At 41.2% G+C, this 27,476-nt stretch overlaps 1 protein-coding gene across 4 annotated transcripts in view; it reads right to left on the bottom strand.

Annotated features, from left to right (window-relative positions):
* Window positions 1–8,575: 8,575 nt before the first annotated feature.
* SCAPER (S-phase cyclin A associated protein in the ER) overlaps window positions 8,576–27,476 on the bottom strand; it is a 408,076-nt gene continuing 389,175 nt past the window's right edge. For 3 of the 4 annotated variants that reach the window (XM_073652665.1, XM_073652664.1, XM_073652663.1), the window contains exons 29-31: window positions 18,216–18,407; window positions 15,201–15,252; window positions 8,576–9,021 (exon numbers count right to left, since the gene is read on the bottom strand). In XM_073652665.1, coding sequence (XP_073508766.1) covers window positions 8,927–9,021; window positions 15,201–15,252; window positions 18,216–18,407 — 339 coding nt within the window. In that variant the 3' untranslated portion in view covers window positions 8,576–8,926. Of the gene's footprint in view, window positions 9,022–15,200; window positions 15,253–18,060; window positions 18,408–27,476 lie in introns of those variants that run through there. The other variant, XR_012251257.1, reaches the window with a different exon arrangement.

The raw sequence follows: 27,476 nt of genomic DNA on the forward strand, positions 1-27,476 counted from the left end.
TTAAAACTACAACGTAATCCTTTTTACTGTATCTGCACTTACTTCGTAGTAGACCTAGGGTTACTTTAATATTTCACTATGACTTTTAAAAATAAATAGCAAAAATACGTCCTATACCTTAAAGAGGACCTGTCTCCAGGTCCAAAGTGGGCAGTTTTTGCTCTTATTTTATTCCTGCTACTCACCAAAGTAACCCATTTATTGTTTTTTTTTTTTTTAATCTGCCATAAGGTTCCAGAGGTATGGGCCTTTTTATTCAGTGCTAATTTTTTTGGTCTTTACCAAGGGGGCTTAGCTCACGTTAATTGGTATATGTGTGTGGGGAAACTCCTATGAAGTACAGCCTATGGTTGGGTATCACAAGAAAAGCAAAATTGCAATTCTAGGGGCCTTCAAAGGCTGCCATGGTAACCCATTGGTACTACACAATCACATTGTGTGAGCGGTGATGGGAGCTGATGCATGCCACTATCAGATTGACACCAGCATCTAAATGGTTGACAGCTGCGATCAGAGCTTGGCTCAGGCCTCTGCTGTTAGAGACAGATGCTGGCTCTGTAACAACCGACATTCCCCGTGTGTGTGAGAGCGCCGCTTCACTCTGCATTGAAGGCTTCATTCATTGAAACATTCCCCTTCACTCCGCACGGGGAAGGTTTCAATGAATTCCTCAAGAAGAATTGAAACGCTGCGGATTTTAATATCTGTAACACAGGTCAATTTAAATGAAGAAAATTTATGCCACATGTAGATGAGATTTTTAAATCTCATTAATTTAGCTGGTACTATGTTACACTATAAATTTTCTGCATGCAAATCAGTACCAAATACACATATATCCTGATTCCCAAATGTTTGTTTAAAAACATTTAAAATAGGACATATTCTTGTTATTCATCTACAGTGGGGGAAATAAGTATTTGATGCCTTGCTGTTTTTGTAAGTTTGCCCACTGACAAAGACATGAACAGTCTATAATTTTAACCCCTTACTGGCCTGGTGGTATTATTACGCCCCAGGTCATCATCACCGGTTCAGTGAGGGCTCCGGCGGTGAGCCCGCACTTAACCGAGCAGATGTCAGCTGATTATTACAGATGACATGTGCCCGCAACAGCCGCGGGTGGAATGGTGATCCACCCGGGGCTGTGAACCAGCTAAATGCCGCTGTCAATCTCTGACAGCGGCGTTTAACAGCGCCGCAAGCGCGTCACTTACCCCGCCCATCGGTGACCCCGTCACGTGATCGCGGGTCACTGATGGGTGGGCATGACAACCCTGGGTCTGCAGCAGACCCCAGTGGTTGTCATGTAAAGATCGCTATGAGCGCCACCTAGTGGTCGGCGCTCATAGCACAGGAGCATTTCTGCTACATAGAGGTGATCTGTTCATCACCTCTATGTAGCAGAGGCGATCAGACAGTTGCTACTTCTAGTCTCCTATGGAGACTATAGAAGCGAGCAAAAAGTGTAAAAAAAAATGTTTTTAAAAATATTAAAAAAATATAAAAGTTTAAATCACCCCCTTTTGGCCCATTCAAAATAAAATAAAAAATAAACCCCACATATACATATTTGGTATCACCGCATTCAGAATCGCCCGATCAATATAAAAAAACAATTAATCCGATCGGTAAACGGCATAACGAGAAAAAAATTCCAAACGTCAGAATTATGTTTTTTTTGGTCGACGCAACATTGCAATAAAATGCAATAACGGGTGATCAAAACATTGTATCTACCCCAAAATAGTATGAATAAAAACGTCAGCCCGGCGCGCAAAAAATAAGCCCTCACCCGGCCCCAGATCCCAAAAAATGAAGACGCTACGGGTCTCGGAAAATGGTGCAATTTATTTTTTTTTTTTAGCAAACTTTGGATTTTTTTTTCACCACTTAAATAAAAAAGAACCTATACATGTTTGGTATCTACGAACTCATAATAACCTGGAGAATAATAGCGGCAGGTCAGTTTTAGCATCCAGTGAACGTGGAAAGAAAAAAAAAACCAACAACTGTGGAACTGCATTTTTTTTGCAATTTCACCGCACTTGGAATTTTTTTTCCAGTACACGATATGGTAAAACTAGTAATGGCGTTTAAAAGTACAACTCGTCCCGCAAAAAGTAAGCCCTCACATGGCCATATTGCCCAAAAAATAAAAACGCTATGGCTCTGGGAACAAGGGGAGCAAAAAACAAAAATGCAAAAATGGAAAATCCCAAGGTTGTAAAGGGGTTAAGGGTAGGTTAATTTTAACATTGAGAGATAGAATATCCTCCCCAAAAAATCAAGAAAATCACATTGTATAAATTAGATAATTATTTTGCAGTGAGAAATAAGTATTTGATCCCTCTGGCAAACAACACTTAATACTTGGTGGCAAAACCATTGTTGGCAAGCACAGCAGTCAGACATTTTTAGTAGTTGATGATGAGGTTTGCGCACATGTCAGGAGGAATTTTGGTCCACTCCTATTTGCAGATCATCTCTAAATCATTAAGATTTTGAGGCTGTCGCTTGGCAACTCGGAGCTTCAACTCCCTCGATAAGTTTTCTATGGGATTAAGGTCTGGAGACTGGCTAGGCCACTCCATGGCCTTACTGTGCTTCTTTTTGAGCCACTCCTTTGTTGCCCTGGCTGTATGTTTTGGGTCATTGTCTTGTTGAAAGACCCAGCCACGACCCATCTTCAATGCTCTTACTGAGGGAAGGAGGTTGTTGGCCAAAATCTCGCGATACATGACCCCATCCATCTTTCCCTCAGTAAGGTGCAGTCGTCATTGTCCCCTTAGCAGAAAAGCACCCCCAATATAATGTTTCCCCCACCATGCTTCACGGTTGGGACGATATTCTTAGGGCTGTACTCATCCTTCTTCTTCCTCCAAACACGGCGAGTTGAGTTAATGCCAAAGAGCTCAATTTTTGTCTCATCTGACCACAGCACCTTCTCCCAATAACTCACAGAACCATCCAGGTGTTCATTGGAAAACTTCAGACAGGCCTGCACACGTGTCTTCTTGAGCAGGGGGACCTTGCGGGCACTGCAGGATTTTAAACCTTTAAGGCGTAATGTGTTACCAATGGTTTTCTTGGTGACTGAGGTCCCAGCTGCCTTGAGAACATTAACAAGTCCCCCCCGTATAGTTTTAGGCTGATCTCTCACCTTCCTCATGATCAAGGATACCCCATGAGGTGAGATTTTGCATGGTGCCCCAGATCGATGTCAATTGACAGTCATTTTGTATTTCTTCCATTTTCTTACTACAGTATTGCAGCAACAGTTGTCTCCTTCTCATGCAGCATCTTACTTATGGATTTGTAGCCCATTCCAGCTTTGTGCAGGTCTATGATCTTGTCCCTGACATCCTTAGAAAGCTCTTTGGTCTTGCCCATGTTGTAGAGGTTAGAGTCTGACTGATTAATGGAGTGTGTGGACAGGAGTCTTTTATACAGGTGGCTATGTAAGACAGCTGTCTTTAATGCAGGTAACGAGTTGATTAGGAGCGTCTAACTGGTCTGTAGGAGCCTGAACTCATAATAGTTTGTAGGGGATCAAAAACTTATTTCTCACAGTAAAATGCAAAAAAAATATCTAATTTCTACAATGTGATATTCTTGATTTTTTTTTTGGATATTCTATCTCTCAATGTTAAAATTAACCTACCTTTAAAATTATAGACTGTTCTTGTCTTTGTCAGTGGGCAAACTTACAAAAATAGCAAGGGATCAAATACTTATTTCCCCCACTGTAAAAAGGATTTTCAGATTTAGAGAATCCATTTTCAAAAATACTATTAGGCTTAGTTCCTACGATGAGGTTTTGGTGTGTTTTTGACGCTGCGTAATTTTGCAGTGTCAAAAACACAGCGTCTTACAATTCCAGCAAAGTGGATGGGATCTATAGAAATCTCATGCTCACTGTGCTTTATTTTTACTCAGTGTAAACTGACATGCGGTGCGTGTTTCAAATCTGCAACATGTCAATTTCTCTTCCGGTACACTGAGTTTTTTGTGCGGGTTTTCCTCATAGACTTGCATTAGGTGTGGAAATTCAGCAGGTAACAAAATGCCCTTTTTTTTTAGTCCGTTTCCACAACGGAAACACAATGTAATCCGCACCCGAGTATGTCAATAAAGTTTTGTCAAAGCCAAAAACCAGGAAGTATCAAAACCAAAGCAGCTTTATTTAAAGCATGAAACACCAAAAAGAGAAAAAAAAAACGCGATAAAAACGAATGTAAAAAAAAGCGCACAAAAACACAATAAAAAAAATGCAAGTAACCTAATTTAAATAATAGTTGCAGAAATGGTGCAGAAATCCTGCAGCGTCAAAAACTCACCAAAAGCTCATTGTGGGAACGTAGCCTCAGAATTTTGAGTTTATATATGAGGTCCCCTTTTCAGGACCCTTATCTACTGACAAAAGTAACCTGACATATTCACACATTACACTGATATGTGTTTTTAATGGGAACTGTGTAACACTTGTATCCAGATTAGCACAGATTAAATATGACGGCTGGCAGACCCTGCAGTGGACAGCTTCTAATGGGCCATCAACATTTGACTGGTTAGCGTCGACTTAGGATAACTCCTCAGCAATTAGCAGAAAAACATGGTGGCTTCGGTTCTAGTAGCTTGTCAGTGTCTTCAGCTGTGCCTGGTACTGTTATCTTTATTCTTTCATCCAGCAAAGGGGAGTCCATCCACCACTGATCAAATCCTAAGTACAGGACATAAATGTTTTAGTTCTAGAAAGACTCCTTAAAATAGAGGTTTATCAAACCGATATATTTTCTAGATCTCATATATTGATCACGTAGCTTAGACCAGGGGTCAGCAACCTTCTGCTCTAATGAAACTAGAACCAGCATTGTCAGGCCATGTTGGGAATTGTAGTTCCAAAGCAGCTAGACTGGCACAGGTTTCTGGTCATGGCTTTTAGGCTTAGGCTCCATTTGTTTTCCGCACATACCATAGAGGCACATGGAGCACAACTTTGGGTAAGGTTGTCGGGAATTAAACCATGTAAGTCATGGCACTGTTAACTAGCATCAGAACTGTTCTGGGATGCTGTGGCCAGAAACTACAGATAAGCCCCCTGTTTATTCTCCAGATGTGTCTAGTTTACATCAGCATCATTTTTGAAAAATTATTTTGTTAGGATGTGAGAAAAGTTAAAAGTTTAGCAGCAATTTTTTCAACAAATTTTCAACAAAATTTACAAAACCTATTTTTTTTTTTAGACCTGTTCAGATATTTGGAGTGTGTTTGGGAGGTCTATGTCAGAAAACCCCCAAAGTGATAGCATTTTAAAAAACTGCACCCCTCAAAGAATTCAAAACTGCATTCAGAGAGTTTGTTAGTCCTTCAGCACTTTACAGGAACTAATGCAAAATGGAATGAAAAATTACATATATTCTACTAAAATGTAGCTTATGCCTTGAATTTTTCATTTTCACAAGTTGTAATGAGAGAGAATGCACTGAAAATTTTTGGACACAATTTCTAGTAAATGAGGCAATACCCAATATGTAGTCAAAAGCATATGGCATGGCAGGGAAGGGAAGGAACGCTATTTGGAGTGCAATTTTGGCTGGACTAGATTGTGGATGCCATGTTGGATTTTCAGTGCCGCCAGGGCGGCAAAACAACAGATATCCCCTACAAGTGACCCCATTTTGGGAGCTACACTTCTCAATGAGTTAATCTTTTTGGAACCACAGATGCTTCACCAAGGTTTAAAATATTGGGGCATAAAAATGAAAAATTACATCTTTTCCACAAAAATCTTATTTTAGCCCCAAATTTTTCCTTTTCACAAGGGTAACAGGAAAAAAAATGACCCACAGTTTATAAAACAATCTATCCCAAACATGGCAATGCCCCATTTGTGGTGGAACACACGGTAGAGTTCGAAAGGGAAGAAAATCTGTGTGGGTGCTGATTGCAAAACCACTAAGGTAGCAAAAAAGGAAAACTGAAGTGACCCCATTTCAGACACTACACCTTTTAAGGAATTTATCTAGGGTTGCTGTGAGAATTTTGAACCCGCAGGTGCTTCACAGAATTTTATAAAGCTGGGTTGTGGAAATGAAAAAATTTATTTTTTTTCAGCAATATTTTGTTTTAGCTCCAAATTTTTCATTTTCACAAGGGGTAATAGAAGAAAATGGGCCTCCCAGTTTGTAAAGCAATTTCTCCCGAATGCGGCAATACCCATTTATGTGGTCAGAAATTACAGTGTTTGTGTACATGGCGGGGATGAAAAAGGTAAGAATCACTATTTGACTTTTGGAACACAAATTTGGTAGGAAGCTTGTCTATACCACTTGTGTCTGCAAGGTGCTAAAACAGCAGAAAACCTCCTAAAAGACTCTATTTCAGAAACTATACCCTTCACGGAATTCATAAAGGGGCATAATGAGCATTCTTAACCCACAGATTTTTCATCAATTTGTTTACCATTAGACTGCGAAAATTAAATTTGTTACAGTAATAAGTAGGTTCATCTCGAAATGCTCAATTTTTACCATGGCTAAAAAGAAAAGAAGTACCTCCTAATTTATTACGCTACTTTTCCAAAGTGCGGCAATGCCCTGTATGTGATCATACACTACCTCACATTTGGGCACAAGCCTGGGCTCAGAAGAGAAAGATACAGTTTGGATTTTGGGTTTCCTGGACTAGTTTGTGGGTGCCAACTGCAGAGCCACTGAAGTGCCAAAACAGAAGAAAACCCCCAAAAGTGCCACCATTGTGCAATTAACACTTAGGAAATTAATCTACAGGTGTAGTGACCATTTACAATCTGGCATTTTCCAAAAATTAGTGTGCAGTAGATGCGTGCAGGGTGAAAATGGCAAGTATACCATTTTAGTGCTCAATACATAATGCTCAGATTGTGCTTCTGCAGACACGTACACAATAAATTGTTAAGTGGGTTATCCGGCACTTAAAAATTTATGACCTATCTCAATATGAGATTGGTGGGGGTCTGACACCACCCACTGGATCAGCTGAAAACTGTTTTGGCAGTTTTGATGTACGGGTGAAACATATCGGCCCCACACATTACTTAGTGGCTGCTGCCAAGTGCTTTGATTGTAATTAAAGCACAGTACTATTCTGTGGTCACTAAGCAATGTATTGGGCTGATATGTACCACCCACTGCAGTATTTAGTTGAACAGTAGGTGTGTTGGGTGTCAGACCCTCACAGATCTCATATTGATGACCTATCCAACGTATGGGTCATCAGTCATTAAATCCAGGAGAACCCTTTAAATGGGTTCTCCCCAGTGCAGATATGTCATACATGTTGACTAACTGTGGTTTGGGCACTCTGCGGGGCTCAAAATATGAGGCTATTTGGCTTTGGGAGTGTGGATTTAATTGGATTGTTTGATTGTGAGCCATGTTGCTATTTCAGCTTCTTTGAGCTACTAGTAAAGTAGGAAACCTCTATTTTCCCATTGACAGGCTGCACACCTAAGTGCGCTCCTATTCTTTGAGGGGTAAGTTGAAGTTTTTATTTTTGCAAACAGAATAAGCAAATAAACAGCAGTTCAGGAATTGTCTTTCATTTTTTATGTCATTTTACAGGCTCAACAAATTTATTCTTCAAGGTTGTTTTTTGGAGGATTGTGCTTCTTGATAAGAGCCCTGTCAGGAGGGAGGTGAGCAGCTAATTGCAGTATAAAAATCAGTGGGCTGTAAAGAGCTGACAGGGATCTTAGGAGCTAAAGGGGTATCCCCATCTTCAAGATTCTATCCCAATATGCAGTAGGTGTAATAATAATATTCTAAGTAAATACCTCCAATTAGAAATGTAGTATAGTTCTTCTGATTCGCTATGTCGCTTACCCCATGTGCAGGACATTTCACATGGTTACGACCACTCACATAGTGATAGTTAGTTGTCGTATCCATGGATACTTAAGGTACTGCAATGCCCTGCACATGGGGTAAGCGACAGCAAATCAGAAGAACTACAATACATTTCTAATTAGAGGTATTTGCTAATACTATTATCCTCGTACCTACAACATATTGGGATAGAATCTTGGAGATGGGAATATCCCTTTAATTCCTCTCTTGGAATGTAACTTCTGCGCATGGTCATACAGTCTCTGGTGGACAAGCTCCTTGAATACTAGCTGTACACTATGTAAGATAAAACCGCTCAGTAGGAGAATGAAAAAAGATACTAAAAGCAAGTCACTTGCAATCTTGCTAATTTTCATGCTATCTAACACAATTTAAGAACATGAATACCCCTTTAATATTCCAAACATTCCATGTAAATTGAAACTAAACTCAGAACATGTCCAGATCTCATTATCAGTATTATAATAATTTGGAACAGGGGAAAAGTTTGACCTTGTCAGAACGTGTATTAGGTTGTAACAGAGAGCCAGTAATTTACTCTGAGCTTGTCAGCCATAACTGTTGGTTTTATGTATTTTACTAACACGTGAATCCTGATGATGAACATGTGCTATGTTTTAGAATTCTATGCATATTTTGACATATGATACATAATTTGGCTTATAAAGTGAAGAAAATAACTGAAGTGAAGAAAATAAGTTATTTTATTGCAAGATATATATAAATATTTATAACATACAAATTAATTTTAATACAGTTATTGGTCATTGCCAAATGATTCACAACCAACAGCTAAATACTGCAAGATGAGAATCCTTTGGCAGTGAGCAATGAATAAAAATTGGCCAAATCAAGCCTAACATGCCGGCAAGTCTCACAGCACACAGTATCTACACACTGGACATATAAATAGTGCACAATGAACTTAGGGAGCATCTTTACATGCCGCGCATAATTACATGATAGCACAATCTCGTGTGCATTATGAGAGGCCAAAATCCATCAGAACGTATTAAAATGCTTAAAAGAAACTGCTATTAGACACAATCTTTTTTCAAGAAAAACTCTTGTGACGGCTCCCAGCAATGACGTGGAAATCGGCAGGAGAACTCCAAATATTGCTGCATGTAATCTGAAAAAAAGAGGAAAAATGCATGATGTTATATATCATGATTATATGAATACATAGATAGTGTGTGATCAGGATATCAGTGAGGTGGGGGCTGAAATTATTCATCAGTGCTTACACGACCTCCTGCTTAGAAACCGGGAGGGGTTCATCTCATGAGACAAACTCTGCTGGAGACTGGTAGTCATTTATTGCTTTATTTGTTTTTATATGCCATCCACTCAAGGCTCCAGTCAGGGGACCACAGAGATATATTGAGGCCATGTTTGGGGTCACCCAGAGTTTACAAAGGATTGAAGACAGGCCCTTTTAGTTCACAGTCAGTGTCATTGCCCTTTGCATAGAATGCTATAATCTGTCCAGGGTCTTCTTTTTTTCCCTCTTAAAGTGGGCATTTAAAGGGAAACACAGTACCGTACTGTATGATGAAACACCTTCTGATCACTGAAGAGATTGTCTGGAATTTTAACATTTTTTTAACGGCCTAACAGTCGGAAAGGTTTTAAAATATTTAAAATAAGCTTTACTTACCTATTCAATCTCCATCATTCTGACGCTGGCACTCTGGTGTCCCGCAGTCGTCATGTCCATTATTCTACTATTTACAGGTTTCAATCATCACTTGCTGTATATGCAGATATCACTATTGAGGCCAGTGATTGCCTGCAGAGGTCACATGAATGATGGACCTGACATAATTGCTGCAGGACCAAAGAGGATCACTGGAGCAACAAAGGACTCAATAAGGCAATTAATGGTTGTTTTATTATTTTAACACAATTTCCTATGTGAGGCCATTTTAAAAATCCTGGACAACCCATTTAAATACATTCTACATACAATCATATTCATGTGCTCTGTTTCTTAAAGGGATTTTCCCACGAATGAAAGTTCATTTTAATCAATAGATCTTGGAATAATAATAATTTCCACAATAGGATGTGATTAAATAAAATGTTCCTGTGCTGAGATAATCTTATAAATGCTTCCCTATGTAATGGCTGTGTCTGACCATACAGGAACATGGTCTGAGAACATGGTCTGATCATACCACATCTCCTGGGCAGGGGAGGAAGCAATAGAGCATACAGACATTACAGCAGGGGATCACAGCTGATTCTTTTTGTGAGATAAAACATTTCACTGCCTGGTTTTAAACAATGTTTTACTTCAAAGAAAGAATCAGCTGCGATCTTGTGCTGTAATGTCTGTATACTCTTTTTCTTCCTCCTCTGCCCAGGAGCTGTGGTATGATCAGACCATGTTCCTGTACGGTCAGACACAGCCATTACATAGGGAAACATTTATAAGATTATCTCAGCACAGGAACATTTTATTTAAACACATCCAATTGTGGAACTTATTATTATTCCAAGATCTATTGATTAAAATGTACTTTTATGCGTTGGAAAACCCCTTAAAGTTGTCAGTTTGAATTATTTTAGTAGGAGGAAGAGACAAGTTCCTCTCTTCTGGCAGTTTAACAATACATCCCGGGTGGTCAGCTAACTCCTTTCTTAGGTACCACTATAATGTCAAGCTGCCAAGAGCATCAATGATGAGAGCCACATTATTATCCTGGCCACACCTCCAAAACTAAATCTAGTTATAGCATTTATCATGACAATAATCATTGTATGCCTGGCTGCCAGAGTAAGTAACACAAATTATGCTCCTGAATTCCTTATTCCAAATAGCTCAAAACTAACTACTGCCACATTTGGGCTGCACAGTACCCACAAAGTCGTGCCACATTGCAGCTATTTCCCATGAAGTGGTTCTGTCCACGCAAGTGTTCAGAACTCTATTGGCAGCATGCAAAGTTATTCTTGCCCTAGAAATGTTAAAAACTTTAAGAAAGTCTTAAAGGACTATGCTTGACAGAACCTTAAAAGGGTTGCCTGGTGATTTTCTAAAAGTCTGCAGTCACTCTATGATTGCAGACTTCTAAATCCTCAGTGTGTGCACAGCTAGCTGTCAGGATTCCATGGTGTCTGCGGCGAAAGCGGGTTGTCACATGCGATTTGCATACTTCTGACCACTTTCTGACTATATGTGCACGGCCTCATTTAATATAAACGAACTGAATGGCGGCATGCACATCTAGTCGCAGTGCGCGCGCTGTGAGGACTCAGAAGTCTACAATCACATAGAGTGACTGCAGACTTTTAGCAAGAGACCGGACAACCTTTTTAGGTCATGTAACAGATCCACAACATGATTATTGACCTGTGACCAGTGTGCACAGAGTGAGATCAAAAACCCGGATGCCACAGCAGCAGAAGGAAGAATTTCCGGAGTGCTGTCCTTCCAAGACAGTCCCAGGAATCCTAGACAATATTTTGGGCTTGAGGTCAGGAATTACAGAATACAAGCAACCAAGATACATTATCTCTCCCCACCACTCAGCAATTCACTGCTCTCACCTTTCCCATACAGAACACACACAGAACACAGAGTTTACTGATGTAACTTTGCATTAGCTATGGCGGTCTACTGTCTAGACACATATTTCTGGAAGCCAGTGCACATACATTGCAATATATTCTACTCTGTAATAAGTCAAAACAAGCAAAATTCTCTGCAAAGCTAAGGTATCACTAGCGTGATTTTTGTTCCATTAAAGAAACTTATGCAAAAATGCATGTCTTATAACAGATACCAAAAGAGCCAGATGGACCCTATTCACTTCAATTGGGACTATTTTGTTTCTGTTGAGGAGGCCATCATTTTAACACAAAAAGCACAACACACTGCACAACTTCTAGCCAAAATTAATGGAGTTTGTAATGGAATCTCAAACGCAAGTGTGAACTTAGATTTAGTTGAATCTCATAAAGGGAAGTGTTTTATATCATAGTGTATATTATTGTAACAAAGAGAGAGAACTAGTTAATTCTGGGTCAACTACTATACTGGCCAATGTATTGTAGCGGATCACTGGTGCGACCAGTGATTGCCCGCAGAGGTGACGTATTCCTGTAATAGTGACATCTCTGCAGCAGCCTGCTGGAAATCATGTGCTGCCCAAAGGAAGAATGTCCCAGAAGAGCCTCTATACAGACATGGCGACTTTATTAAAGGTAAAGGCTAAAACACATATCAGCGCACATCTTGCACTTTCATCAGTTTTCATAATATGTATGTTCACATTCACATATTAACACTAAAACTTAAGCAAAGACTTAAAGACTAACCAGGTCCTAAGATAGGGTGTTACCATTTAACAATGATAAATAAAAGGTTGCATTTAAAAAAAAAACTATGCAGCACTGATACATTCTGATAAAATAAAAATGTCCTTAATTTATTCATGATGGAACATGTGAAGGAATCACAAAGTGTGAACCTAGCCTTAGCGGGATCCCATAAGATCTGATTCTGGGAACCGCTTTATATGTAATGTATATTTTGCAATTAAAAGAGAACCAGGGTCTACCGTTATACTGGCCAATCAATGGTTGTAGAAGATCACCGCTGCGGCCAGTGAATGACTGCAGAGGTCACATGTCCCTTGATGTCATCTCTGCATCAGGACAGAGACTGGTGGGCAACTGGGCAGCATTGGAACAGGAGTGGGTGGGGATCAGTGAGGCAAGTATTGCTATTTAAACAAAAGAAACAGGTTTAACTCCTTAGACATCCCCTTTTATAAGACTAAGCAGAGTTTCTCTCGTGAGATAAATTTCCTAATGACTGAGCTCTGAAGTCAGTAACTGCAAAGACGCAGCCTGTACGCAGCCACATAACATAGAGTCCTACAGTGATCATACACTGGGCACATCTGTACGGATGTCTCAGTTTAACGTCTACAAAATATTACATTTATTTTACATATTACATATTTATTTTAGTAAAATTTGGATAAATTGCCAATCTTGACAATTTAATGGCTTTACGCCAAACTTATTTTATCACAGTTTTTTTTACTACGAATATGTTTGGGAATACACAACTCACAATTAAGCTTTCAGTTCTACAATGTCTTCGACTGTAATGAAAATAATATTCCGGGCTCTTTGGGAAGAGAATTTCATTCTTGAACACTTCTGCATTGGACAAGATTTTGCCTGAAACACGAAGTGCTGTGCCTAGCCCTTTTTGGTGCGAATATACAGTACAGACCAAAAGTTTGGACACACCTTTTCATTTAAAGATTTTTCTGTATTTTCATGACTATGAAAGTTGTACATTCACACTGAAGGCATCAAAACTATGAATTAACACATGTGGTATTATATACTTAACAAAAAAGTGTGAAACAACTGAAAATATGTCTTATATTCTAGGTTCTTCAAAGTAGCCACCTTTTGCTTTGATGACTGCTTTGCACACTCTTGGCATTCTCTTGATGAGCTCCTAGAGGTAGTCACTGGAAATGGTTTTCACTTCACAGGTGTGCCCTGTCAGGTTTAATAAGTGGGATTTCTTGCCTTATAAATGGGGTAGGGACCATCAGTTGTGTTGTGCAGAAGTCTGGTGGATACGCAGCTGATAGTCCTACTGAATAGACTGTTAGAATTTGTATTATGGCAAGAAAAAAGCAGCTAAGTAAAGAAAAACGAGTGGCCATCATTACTTTAAGAAATTAAGGTCAGTCAGTCCGAAAAATTGGGCAAACTTTGAAAGTGTCCCCAAGTGCAGTTGCAAAAACCATCAAGCGCTACAAAGAAACTGGCTCACATGAGGACCGCCCCAGGAAAGGAAGACCAAGAGTCACCTCTGCTTCTGAGGATAAGTTTATCCGAGTCACCAGCCTCAGAAATCGCAGGTTAACAGCAGCTCAGATTAGAGACCAGGTCAATGCCACACAGAGTTCTAGCAGCAGACACATCTCTACAACAACTGTTAAGAGGAGACTTTGTGCAGCAGGCCTTCATGGTAAAATAGCTGCTAGGAAACCACTAAGGACAGGCAACAAGCAAAAGAGACTTGTTTGGGCTAAAGAACACAAGCAATGGACATTAGACCAGTGGAAATCTGTGCTTTGGTCTGATGAGTCCAAATTTGAGATCTTTGGTTCCAACCACCGTGTCTTTGTGCGACACAGAAAAGGTGAACGGATGGTGTGGGGGTGCTTTGCTGGTGACACTGTTGGGGATTTATTCAAAATTGAAGGCATACTGAACCAGCATGGCTACCACAGCATCTTGCAGCGGCATGCTATTCCATCCGGTTTGCGTTTAGTTGGACCATCAATTATTTTTCAACAGGACAATGACCCCAAACACACCTCCAGGCTGTGTAAGGGCTATTTGACCAAGAAGGAGAGTGATAGGGTGCTACGCCAGATGACCTGGCCTTCACAGTCACCAGACCTGAACCCAATCGAGATGGTTTGGGGTGAGCTGGACCGCAGAGTGAAGGCAAAAGGGTCAACAAATGCTAAGCATCTCTGGGAACTCCTTCAAGATTGTTGGAAGACCATTTCCAGTGACTACCTCTTGAAGCTCATCAAGAGAATGCCAAGAGTGTGCAAAGCATTAATCAAAGCAAAAGGTGGCTACTTTGAAGAACCTAGAATATAAGACATATTTTCAGTTGTTTCACACTTTTTTGTTAAGTATATAATTCCACATGTGTTAATTCATACTTTTGATGCCTTCAGGGTGAATGTACAATTTTCATAGTCATGAAAATACAGAAAAATCTATAAATGAGAAGGTGTGTCCAAACATTTTGTCTGTACTGTACACACTTTTCATTTTTTCCCTGCCTTCTTTTAAGTGACTTTATAGATTTGTCACATTTCTCCAGAGTTCACAAGGGCAATGGTAGTAAGGCTTTGCGACCACCCGCAGAGGGTGTAAGCAGCACTTTTAATAGTCAGGTTCGCAGCCTCTATGAAGTACAGTGTCATGCAGGGAGTGTGTAATGTGGAGGTAATTTAACCTGCTCCAGTAATGCTAGTTTATTTAGTAAGTAACTATTTCCAACACCGGGCAGAGCCTTTGAGTAAACTGGCTTTTGTTGCTAATAAAAGGACAAGCTTGCTCTCAATAGGCTTTTGTTGTGAAGTTGTTCTGTGTCATTATGTACAATGAATTAGCACCATGCTCATTATACTGCTTGGGCTGTCAAAGACTTCTTCTGAAAACAAGCCATTTCCTTGGTCTGAAGGTCAGGAGGATAGACAGTTGTATGTCTGAATGGCTGCAATCACCCAGCCTTGGTTACATTACCTTTGTGCAGAGACGTCTTGCTGTCGGGATGACTTGATCCTTGCAAACAGTCCTAAGACAATAGGACAATGTAGTGGTTAGCAGAGCGGCAAACAGCTACAATCCTTACACGCTGGTACAATTCTCAATTTACAGTGAACGGGGCAGCATTGGTTGATACATGTGCTGAAAGGCTTCTTTCCCATAATCTTTTTGTTTATACTCTTTAATCAAGAATGACTAAAACCCCTAACCAAACAGCCACCCCACATGGCATGCTAAGCTTCCTTCCATTAATAGGCGTTTCTCATTTAACCTATCCCATATCCAAAAGTTAGGTTATGCTTTAGAACCTTAGACAACCACAGTGCAGTGGCCAAACAATGGTCACGTGCCTCTTGGAAAAGGAAATAGCTTTTATTTTCACTACTTCAAAAACTGTTGGAAAAAGTTTGGTTGAATGAGGTTTTTTTTTAAATAAATGTGTAGCTATATTAAGATCCCAGAAGAGAGGGGGACATGCTGCCATCATCTCTTCAGCAGCAGCCCGTGTGGAGCAACGAGCATCCAAGCTCCCGCTTCCTCCGTACAATGAAAAATAAGCAAATGTGACACGGTGTATATAAGTTATAAGATTAGAGGCCAGAAAGTAACTGAGCAGAGCCGAAAATTACTCAGCTCAAAGCTCCCGTCTGCACTTAACTCATACACTACCAACTTCTGCAGGACCGTGCAAGGGCGCATTAGATCGTAGTCCTTTATCCATACATATATATTTTAATATGATGTGTTCTACACAAAACAAGTAAATAAGTAATTTATCAGACATTAAGGGTAAAGTGGATTTTTGATCTGCGTTGCTGATCTAACACAATCAAATGATCTCAGGAAAAAGTGGTTCAATGTCAACGCGTTTAAGAGTCCATCTGACTCCTTCTTCAGGACAACCACAAATAGTTTCAGACATTGAATCCCGACTATTAAACAGCATTGAAGAACAAATTCCACATTTTACAGGATATGCTCTGATGTCTTTTTTTTAACTCCTCATAGTCATGTACAATATAAAAGCTTTGAAGAGGTGGTCGGAAACATTTACTGTATCATATATGTCATGTACAGTCAGCTAGCAGGACTAGAAATAACTTTGGAAAATTGATTCTGATTATGGACAATTACAGAATATCCCCGGTCATTCCCTGTGAAATAAATGCGAAAAATAATGGCATTCAGTAGTTAAATGCTTTCACTACTAATTGCATAAAAAAATCAGAGTGAGTTAATTCTCCCATATCAAAAGCAGCTGCTATCTGATATATCATACTCGAAATTCAAGTTCCTAGAACTCGCAGCCATTTTCTTCTCATATATCAGGGTGTTTCGAGTGATAAAAAACACATATGTTTAACAGACTTAATGCGCTGTCTGAAATTTAATTATATTTGGCCTTTGGTCACTTTTTGTGGTCTGATAGATATAGCACAGAGAGAAGATTAGAAAAACAGGTTAATTATGTTTCAAAGAGTTAATCATATGTTAACTACAAGCAGACAAGTTCATTTTCTAGGGAATGGAATGAGATACAACATGGTCCTGTTCTAAACTCCCTCCAAAGATACACAACGTGTCATGATAAAATAACTGTTCCTAAAAGTGAAGAGTGCCGAGACAATAACAATGATATTCTCCGCATGGCATCTCTCCCAGGGTGACACCTTAAGCAATAGAAGTGTTCCTATAATGACACAATGGCAAAAAAAAATAGCTCTATTAATTACACTTAATATTTTTCATACCTGATATATATTCACTATATATTTACTCCACTAATGTATATGCAATTACGTTACTGTTATATGTAATTATGGTAACTAAGTACGGTATGTTACTATGTAATAAGACAGAAAAATGATACATCGTATTAAAAAGAACTGTAAAGTTTAAGTCGTTGACAGTAAATCCCACTGTAAAAAAAAATCTATATTTTCTGTAGCATTTTGCAACTGTACAAATATTACACAATTTATAGTATATTAAAGAGGAACTTTCTCCCAACCACATTCTACAGGTTGTCCCTAAAGTCTGGACACATAGGCAAAAATACATATCTTCAAGAAATGAAATTCATTAACAATTTATTCAATTGGAATATTAAATAACTTCTTCCTTATGATTTCCATTGTTTGCAATGCAAAGGTTGATGCGCTGTGCAAAATTCTATTATAGTTAATTCAATGAAATTAAGGTAATTAAAATTATACGCAATGAGAATTCCTGTGTGTCCAGACTGTAGGGACCCCCTGTACAGTAAAATAAAAGCTTATCCGCTTCTAACGGCTTATGGAAAAAAAAATTCAGACAATAAATCTAAAATATAAATGGCTAAAAAGAAGAAAATAGAAGATGGAAATAAATTCCATATTGTCAGTGGTAATTTTTTTTCTTTTAACAAACTACTAGCAAAATCTAATAATTAACAAAAACATATTAATAATTGTATCAATGGCAACTAAACACCGAATAGGGGCAACTTCTTATCCTAAAATGTGCATGAAAATAGAGGAACCGACCCGTCTGTGGTCATTTTATGATAGACCTCAAATAAGTTGCCATCATCATTTCATTTCATTAAAGAGAAAAATAAACTTATGTTTTTACTTGTCGCTTACGGATTTTATGAAATATTCAATATATAACTAATCTAATAAATGAATAGCTAAAGATAACTGAATTACAGTCTATAGCTATATAATGTCTGGAAAGCCCTGTGGAATTAATTAATGGTGCTATATAAGTGAATAAAATAAATAATCAATAAATAAATATAGTAATGAGGTTAGCAAGGCTTGGCGTATCATTATTACTTACATAGTATACTCACCGCCATGCGTGCTTCAATGGCTAGTTTATTTGGCAGATGTTAAATCCTTTAATTTACAATGTCCCTCTCTCAAACGACCCCCCCATAGACATCCCAGCACTCCTTGAGCCCTTTCACAGCCGCCCAGGTCCCTGCTCACTTTTCCAGCTCCATACCTGAATAAAAGTGGCGAGCAGCTGACAGCTTAGCTCCTGCTCCAGAATCAGTTTGTTCTGTGGGTTGTTATAACAGGCGGAGATCAGTGTGGGAAATAGGAGCCGGACCAGCCGGGAATCACTAAAATACTGGAAGGGGAGCTGGCAGAGTTTCTGAAGGACAGTCGGGTGACGGCCAGACTGGACAATGACCTGCAGAGAACGAGAAAACAAGTCAACAGGGCACCCATAGTACAGGCACATCCAGCTCAACACTGTGAGAACCTCTCAGCATCTGGAATAAATCTGTGAAAAACAACATAATTTCATAAATCCAATATCTGATCTTCGTAAAGAAAACTCCTTCCACTTGATTTCCCTTTTTATGTTTTGCTTTAACTCATTTATTCAATCAGCTATATAGTAAGAATGCATTGGCTGCATTTTTTGGAAGAATTCAAGCCGACTGTATCAAGACTGGCACTAAAAAATGCCATTCCGGCTGACATTCTTGTAATCAGCAAATTATTAACATATTGTACACACAGTTTGACTTACTGACGGCACATTTCCATAGTAATGAGTAATAAAGATGTTACTGATTACTTAACACAGCATTTCATCGCTTGCTTCATCCAACAGCGTGAACCCAACAATACCAGTGATAGAGGTGAGTTTGTCATTAATGTAGTTTCTCTGTACTTCTATATGTACATGACATTAAAAACAAACTGCAGAAAACTCAAGATATCACTGGGCACAAAAAGATATCTCTACTCTGATACAGATACATACATTTACATGGGGCCTGTGTAATGAAGAACCACCATCAGGTAGCTGGGCAGGGGTACAATGAGATTTATAAAACATTAGCTGCGGGTTTTCTATTGCACCCAGGAGAGCGATGCACAAGTGTAACTATCACCGATACAATAGATTGTGGGATCTTGATAAGACTACCCTTCCTGTGCTCTTCACCTTCACAAGTCTCCATATACACATCCGAAGAGAACTTGTAAACCACAAATATATTACTAGTAGAAAAAAGCATGGAAAAAAGAGCAATAAAAACCATAGTCATAGCCATTTCCAAATATCGGCAATATGACGTCAATATTACATATGGAGAGTAAAAGGCCAGTCTGCCAGTACATACATGAAGAATGAAGAGGGTGACATTATCTGTGTATAATACACTGAGATCATCTGATGTCTATTCCTGTCCGGACAGAACAATCATTGTACAACTGACATTGCAATGATCGACACGTCTTGTATCGGTGCCAGATATTGATGGACATATTAAATTACCTCGATTACACACAAATAGTCAGAATGTTGTCAAATGTTTGTGTCTTTAATAATGTCAGACAACATGGGCTGGAATCATTCTAAAATAATCAACTCTCAATATTTTATTCTTATGCCAATAGAGAAGCATCGGTTGATTAACTCCATAATTCAGAAGTGAGCAGAAAGGACCAGCACGAAGTGTAATATGGTGCATTACAGGATTATGACAATTGTGCAACAAAGTTTCTTGTTACTTTGTAGCAGTTACAGCAATTACAATACTGCGCTATTTCTCTATATCTACGGGCTGATTATGTCGGGTATTTGGTAGGTGAGCCCTAATATGTCCTGATTATTGTATGTACTATTTGCAGTTTAAATTGTTTATTACTCGTGACTAGTGTTGAGCATTCCGATACTGTAATATCGGGTATCGGCCGATATTCGCAGTATCGGAATTCCGATACTTAATTCCGATACTTTTACAATATCGAATACCGGAATCGGAAGTTCCCATAATGCCTGCGCTCTGCAGTGTCTGTGAAGGATGACAAGCTGGATGGCAGCGCGATCCAGCCTGTCATCAGAATGCCATCCCAGCGGGGGAGAATTCTCCTGATTGTTTAAAAGCCGGCGCGCGGTAAAAAGCCGCCGGCTTTTAAACAATCACACAGCCCCATACTGCTTCCCCGCAGCCTCCCACCCCGATCCTCCGCTCCCCTCGCCACCTCCCATCCCGATCGTAAGTTAGGACCGGGCAGGGAGCGCAGCACCAAGGAGCGAAGGACCCGGGCGGGGAAGCCGGCAGTGAAAAGACTTCACCGCCGGCTTTCCCGTTCTGTGCTGCGCTTTCCCGCCGGTTATTTCAAATGAACAGCTGAGGTATCAGGTGATGCCGATCAGCTGTTCATTTGAAGTAGCCGCGGTGCCCTCAGAGGGTTCATGTGAGTTCATGCTTGACTGCATGAACTCACATGAACTTTCCCACGACCGCACAGGTCAGCCACACCTCACAGACCATCAGACCGTCATGATTAGTGTGTGTGCGGGGTGTCTGTGTGCGGGGTGTCTGTGTGCGGGGTGTCTGTGTGCGGGGTGTCTGTGCGATGTTTGTGCGGGTGTCTGTGCGTGCAGGCAGACATAGGCCGATGTGACACTACTACTCCCATCGGCCTATGTCTGTCCCCCGTCCACTCCTGCCAGCAGGATCAGCTCGATGGGAGCAGTAGTTCCCATCAGTCTGATCCTGCTATTTAAATTGCCCTACTGTGCCCCAATAAATGTTAAATACATGTCATTGGTGGCCAGTGGTTGCCTACAATAAATTAGTTCATACATTACCTGTCCCCGCCGATCGCCACCTAAAATAAAGTAAAAAATAAAAAACTACACCTATACTCACCAAGACACCTAATTCCCCGAAGCCATCGATCTCCTGTAATAAAATATAAAATAATAAACCACAACCTTATCCTTACCCCTCCGGAGTAGTCCACGAGTGTCCCACGAAGATCTCCAGTTCAGAGCAGCCACATAGAATGTGACCGCTCTGAACCGCTGCCGCCGCTAGAATGACGGGGCCGTAAAGCAGCCCCGTCATTGCATAAGCGGGTTCACCGGAGTTCAGGCAGCGCTGCTCCGGTTAGCTGCTTTACGGCCCTGCTGTATCGTGAGAAATTCCCACGGTACAGCACTGCCGTAAAGGAGGTCTCCGGAGCTGCGCTGCCTGAATGCACTCCGGTGACCTCAGTCAGTGGCTCCCGCTGCCGGGAGCGGACGTGTTCCCGGCAGTGTGAGCTTACAGCAGCCATGCACAGCTGTCACCATCTCCAGATGTGACAGCTGTGCATGGGAGATCAGCACAGGAACGTGGACAGGTAACTATTATTTTTAGTGAACTAAGAATTAAATAAAATGGTGTGTTTTATTTCAAATAAATTATTTTTTTCTGGGTGTAGTGTGTTTTTTCTTTTTAACACTTTGTAGGTTAGTAATGGGGGTGTCTTATAGACGCCCATCATTACTAACCTGGGCTTCATGGCAGCTGGCGCTGACATGAACCCCACCACTATTACCCCCTGCCACCGCACCAGGGCAGCGTGGAAGAGCGAGGCTAAGTGCCAGAATTGGCGCATCCTACGGATGCGCCATTTCTGGGGCGGCTGACGGCTGGTGTTTCTAGCCTGGGAGGGGGCCATTATTCATGGCACCCTTCCTGGGCTATTAATATCAGGCCCCAGCTGTCTGCCTAGCCTTTGCTAGCTATTAAAATAGGGGGGACCCCACGTCATTTTTTTGGGGGGGGTCCCCCATTTTAATAGCTAGTAAAGGCTAGGTATTCAGCTGGGGGCTGATATTAGTAGCCTGGGAAGCTCCGTGGGTTTTACCCCCTTCCCAGGCTTCAAACATCTGCCCCAGCCGTCTGCTTAACCTCCGCTAGAGACTAAAATTATGGGGGATCCCACGCCATTTTTTTTTTAAATAAATCCTTTATTTTAACACTAAATGACATTTGAGGAGTTAATAAAGATGCAGTCCCTAAATTATTATTTATTTTTTAATTAATTTTTCCCAAAACTTTTGACGTGGGCTTCGCCATATTTTTGTATGCCAGCCAGGTACAGCATCCAGCTTCTATGAACGCGCCATTTTCCGGGGCGGCTGCGGACTGCAATTTTCAGCGGGGGGGGGGAGGGGGGCAGAAAGCTTGGGCCTCCCTGCGCTGCGGATTCCAGCCCCCAGCTGCCTAGTTGTACCTGGCTGGACACAAAAATAGGGAGAAGCTCCACGTTTTTTTTTTTTTTCATTATTTCATGAAATTCATGGAATAATTAAGAAAAAAAGGGCTTCCCTATATTGTTGTGTCCGGCTAGGTACAAATAGGCAGCTGGTGGTTGGGGGCAGCCCGTTCCTGCCTGCTGTACCTGGCTGGACACAAATATAGTGCAAAGCCCCACGTCAATTTTTTTTAATTATTTCAGGAAATTCATGAAATAATTAAAAAAAAATTGACGTGGGGCTTCGCTCTATATTTGTGTCCAGCCAGGTACAGCAGGCAGGAACGGGCTGCCCCCAACCACCAGCTGCCTATTTGTACCTAGCCGGACACAACAATATAGGGAAGCCCTTTTTTTCTTAATTATTCCATGAATTTCATGAAATAATTAAAAAAAAAAAATGCGTGGAGCTTCGCCCTATTTTTGTGTCCAGCCAGGTACAACAAGGCAGCTGGGGGCTGGAATCTGCAGCGCAGGGAGGCCCAAGCTTTCTGGGCCCCACCCGCTGCAAATTGCAGTCCGCAGCCGCCCCGGAAAATGGCGCGTTCATAGAAGCGCCATCTTCTGGCGCTGTACCCAACTCATCCAGGGCCCTGGTGCGGTGGCTCACTGGGTAATAAAGGGGTTAAGGCCAGCTTGGCATTATCAGCTGGCCCTAAGCCCGAAATTCATGGGGTCACGCCAATATTAGACATGACCGCCATGAATTTCTAGTAAAGTATTTAAAAAAAACACAAACACCCAGAAAAAAGTCCTTTAATTGAAATAAAGACACAATTCTTTATTGTTCTAAATTAAACCATACTTACCATCACGCCCATTCCAGCTGAAGCCAACGATCTCCTGCAATAAAAGTAAAATAATAAAGCAACATCATCCTTACCTTTCCATGGCTCCCACGACAGCTTCAGCTCTGCTTCATCGAGATGACAGCCTGGATCGCAGCAGAAAGTTGCCATCCAGCCTGTCATCCCGCAGACACTGAGAAGCGCAGGCATGCTTGCGCTCCTCAGTGTCAGGCTGTGACGGCATCCCGATAAGCCGAGTCTCTCACGCTCACCGCATGCGCAGGAGAATTTTCCCACGCTGTCAGTGACGTGCATGAGGTGAGCTGAGTTCATTGGACATGACCTCGGCTCATCTGGATGCCGTCACAGCCAGACACTGAGGAGCGCAAGCATGCCTGCGCTTCTCAGTGTCTGCGGGATGATAGGCTGGATGGCAGCGTTCTGCTGCGGTCCAGCCTGTCATCTCGATGTAGCAGAGCTGGAGCCGTCGTGGGAGCCATGGAAAGGTAAGGATGAGGTTGCTTTATTATTTTTCTTTTATTGCAGGAGATCGTTGGCTTCAGCTGGAATGGGCGTGATGGTAAGTATGGTTTAATTTAGAACAATAAAGAATTGTGTGTTTATTTCAATTAAAGGACTTTTTTCTGGGTGTTTGTGTTTTTTTTAAATACTTTACTAGAAATTCATGGTGGTCATGTCTAATATTGGCGTGACCCCATGAATTTCGGGCTTAGGGCCAGCTGATAATGCCAAGCTGGCCTTAACCCCTTTATTACCCAGTGAGCCACCGCACCAGGGCCCTGGATGAGTTGGGTACAGCGCCAGAAGATGGCGCTTCTATGAACGCGCCATTTTCCGGGGCGGCTGCGGACTGCAATTTGCAGCGGGTGGGGCCCAGAAAGCTTGGGCCTCCCTGCGCTGCAGATTCCAGCCCCCAGCTGCCTAGTTGTACCTGGCTGGACACAAAAATAGGGCGAAGCTCCACGTTTTTTTTTTTTTAATTCATGAAATTCATGGAATAATTAAGAAAAAAAGGCCTTCCCTATATTGTTGTGTCCGGCCAGGTACAAATAGGCAGCTGGTGGTTGGGGGCAGCCCGTTCCTGCCTGCTGTACCTGACTGGACACAAATATAGGGCGAAGCCCCACATCAATTTTTTTTAATTATTTCATGAATTTCCTGAAATGATTTAAAAAAAATTGACGTGGGGCTTCGCACTATATTTGTGTCCAGCCAGGTACAGCAGGCAGGAACGGGCTGCCCCCAACCACCAGCTGCCTATTTGTACCTGGTTGGACACAACAATATAGGGAAGCCCTTTTTTTCTTAATTATTTCATGAATTTCATGAAATAATTAAAAAAAAAAAATGCGTGGAGCTTCGCCCTATTTTTGTGTCCAGCCAGATACAACTATGCAGCTGGGGGCTGGAATCCGCAGCGCAGGGAGACCCAAGCTTTCTGGGCCACCCCCGCTGCAAATTGCAGTCCGCAGCCGCCCCAGAAAATGGCGCGTTCATTGAAGCGCCATCTTCTGGCGCTGTACCCAACTCATCCAGGGCCCTGGTGCGGTGGCTCACTGGGTAATAAAGGGGTTAAGGCCAGCTTGGTATTATCAGCTGGCCCTAAGCCCAAAATTCATGGGGTCACGCCAATATTAGACATGACCACCATGAATTTCTAGTAAAGTATTTAAAAAAACACAACACCCAGAAAAAAGTCCTTTAATTGAAATAAACACACAATTCTTTATTGTTCTAAATTAAACCATACTTACCATCACGCCCATTCCAGCTGAAGCCAACGATCTCCTGCAATAAAAGTAAAATAATAAAGCAACCTCATCCTTACCTTTCCATGGCTCCCACGACAGCTTCAGCTCTGCTACATCGAGATGACAGGCTGGACCGCAGCAGAACGCTGCCATCCATCCTGTCATCCCGCAGACACTGAGAAGCACAGGCATGCTTGTGCTCCTCAATGTCTGGCTGTGACGGCATAAAGATGAGCCGAGGTCATGTCCAATGAACTCAGCTCACCTCATGTACGTCACTGACAGCGTGGGAAAATTCTCCTGCACTCAGCACTTCAGCGTGAGAATTTTCCCACACTGTCAGTGACGTGCATGAGGTGAGCTGAGTTCATTGGACATGACCTCACCTCATGTATGTCACTGACAGCGTGGGAGAATTCTCACGCTGAAGCGCTGAGTGCAGGAGAACTTTCCCACGCTGTCAGTGACGTGCATGAGGTGAGCTGAGTTCATTGGACATGAACTCGGCTCATCTGGATGACGTCACAGAGAGACACTGAGGAGCGCAAGCATGCCTGCCTTCTCAGTGTCTGCGGGATGACAGGCTGGATGGCAGCTTTCTGCTGCGGTCCATCCTGTCATCTCGATGTAGCAGAGCTGGAGCTGTCCTGGGAACCATCGAAAGGTAAGGATGAGGTTGCTTTATTATTTTTCTTTTATTGCAGGAGATCGTTGGCTTCAGCTGGAATGGGCGTGATGGTAAGTATGGTTTAATTTAGAACAATAAAGAATTGTGTCTTTATTTCAATTAAAGGACTTTACTCTGGGTGTTTGTGTTTTCTTTTAACTTTGACTATGGGGTTAGTAATGGGGGTGTCTTATAGACGCCTCTCCATTACTAACCTGGGCTTGATGTCAGCTGGCATTATAAGCTGACATCAACCCCAACCCTATTACCCCCTGCCACCGCACCAGGGCAGCGTGGAAGAGCGAGGCTAAGTGCCAGAATTGGCGCATCCTATGGATGCGCCATTTCTGGGGCGGCTGACGGCTGGTGTTTCTAGCCTGGGAGGGGGCCAATATTCATGGCACCCTTCCTGGGCTATTAATATCAGCCCCCAGCTGTCTGCCTAGCCTGTGCTAGCTATTAAATTAGGGGGGACCCCACGTTATTTTTTTGGGGGGGTTCCCCCATTTTAATAGCTAGTAAAGGCTAGGTATTCAGCTGGGGGCTGATATTAGTAGCCTGGGAAGCTCCGTGGGTATTACCCCCTTCCCAGGCTTCAAACATTTGCCCCAGCTGTCTGCTTAACCTCCGCTAGAGCCTAAAATTAAGGGGAACCCCACGCCAATTTTTTTTTTAAATAAATCCTTTATTTTAACACTAAATGACAAGTACAGTAATCAACACTGTCACTGTACTTCATATATATGTGACTGACATGTTTCTATCTATCTAATCTATGTGTGATTCTCTATTCTTTCTGTTCTAAATTGTCGGGTACAGATGCTGAATTGCCGGCCGGCTTTCTTAAAGAGACGGTGCATGAAAACACTATTATTTTTTTAAATAAATCCTTTACACTAAATGACAAGTACAGTAAGCAACACTGTCACTGTACTTCATATATATGTGACTGACATGTTTCTATCTATCTAATCTATGTGTGATTCTCTATTCTTTCTGTTCTAAATTGTCGGGTACAGATGCTGAATTGCCGGCCGGCTTTTTTAAAGAGACGGTGCACGAAAATACTAATATTTTTTTTAATAAATCCTTTACACTAAATGACAAGTACAGTAAGCAACACTGTCACTGTACTTCATATATATGTGACTGACATGTTTCTATCTATCTAATCTATGTGTGAAGCTCTATTCTTTCTGTTATAAATTGTCGGGTACCGCTGCTGAATTGCCGGCCGGCTTTTTTAAAGAGACGGTGCACGAAAACACTAATATTTTTTTTAATAAATCCTTTACACTAAATGACAAGTACAGTAAGCAACACTGTCACTGTACTTCATATATATGTGACTGACATGTTTCTATCTATCTAATCTATGTGTGAAGCTCTATTCTTTCTGTTATAAATTGTCGGGTACCGCTGCTGAATTGCCGGCCGGCTTTTTTAAAGAGACGGTGCACGAAAACACTAATATTTTTTTTAATAAATCCTTTACACTAAATGACAAGTACAGTAAGCAACACTGTCACTGTACTTCATATATATGTGACTGACATGTTTCTATCTATCTAATCTATGTGTGAAGCTCTATTCTTTATGTTATAAATTGTCGGGTACAGATGCTGAATTGCCGGCCGGCTTTTTTAAAGAGACGGTGCACGAAAACACTAATATTTTTTTTAATAAATCCTTTACACTAAATGACAAGTACAGTAAGCAACACTGTCACTGTACTTCATATATATGTGACTGACATGTTTCTATCTATCTAATCTATGTGTGATGCTCTATTCTTTCTGTTGTAAATTGTCGGGTACCGGTGTATGCCGCTGATGAATTGCCGGCTTTTCATGTCATTCTACATTATTCTTAGTTGTTTTACTTCATGTAGAATTAACCTACAAGGAAAGAAAGGGTTTATTTTCATTCCGATATTTGTGTCCCATTGACTTGCATTGGTTTCCGGTATCGGAATCGGCGATATC

This window comes from Phyllobates terribilis, unplaced genomic scaffold (assembly GCF_046119375.1).
Source record: "Phyllobates terribilis strain yellow unplaced genomic scaffold, ASM4611937v1 Scaffold_11__3_contigs__length_659146591, whole genome shotgun sequence".
NCBI lineage: Eukaryota > Metazoa > Chordata > Amphibia > Anura > Dendrobatidae > Phyllobates > Phyllobates terribilis.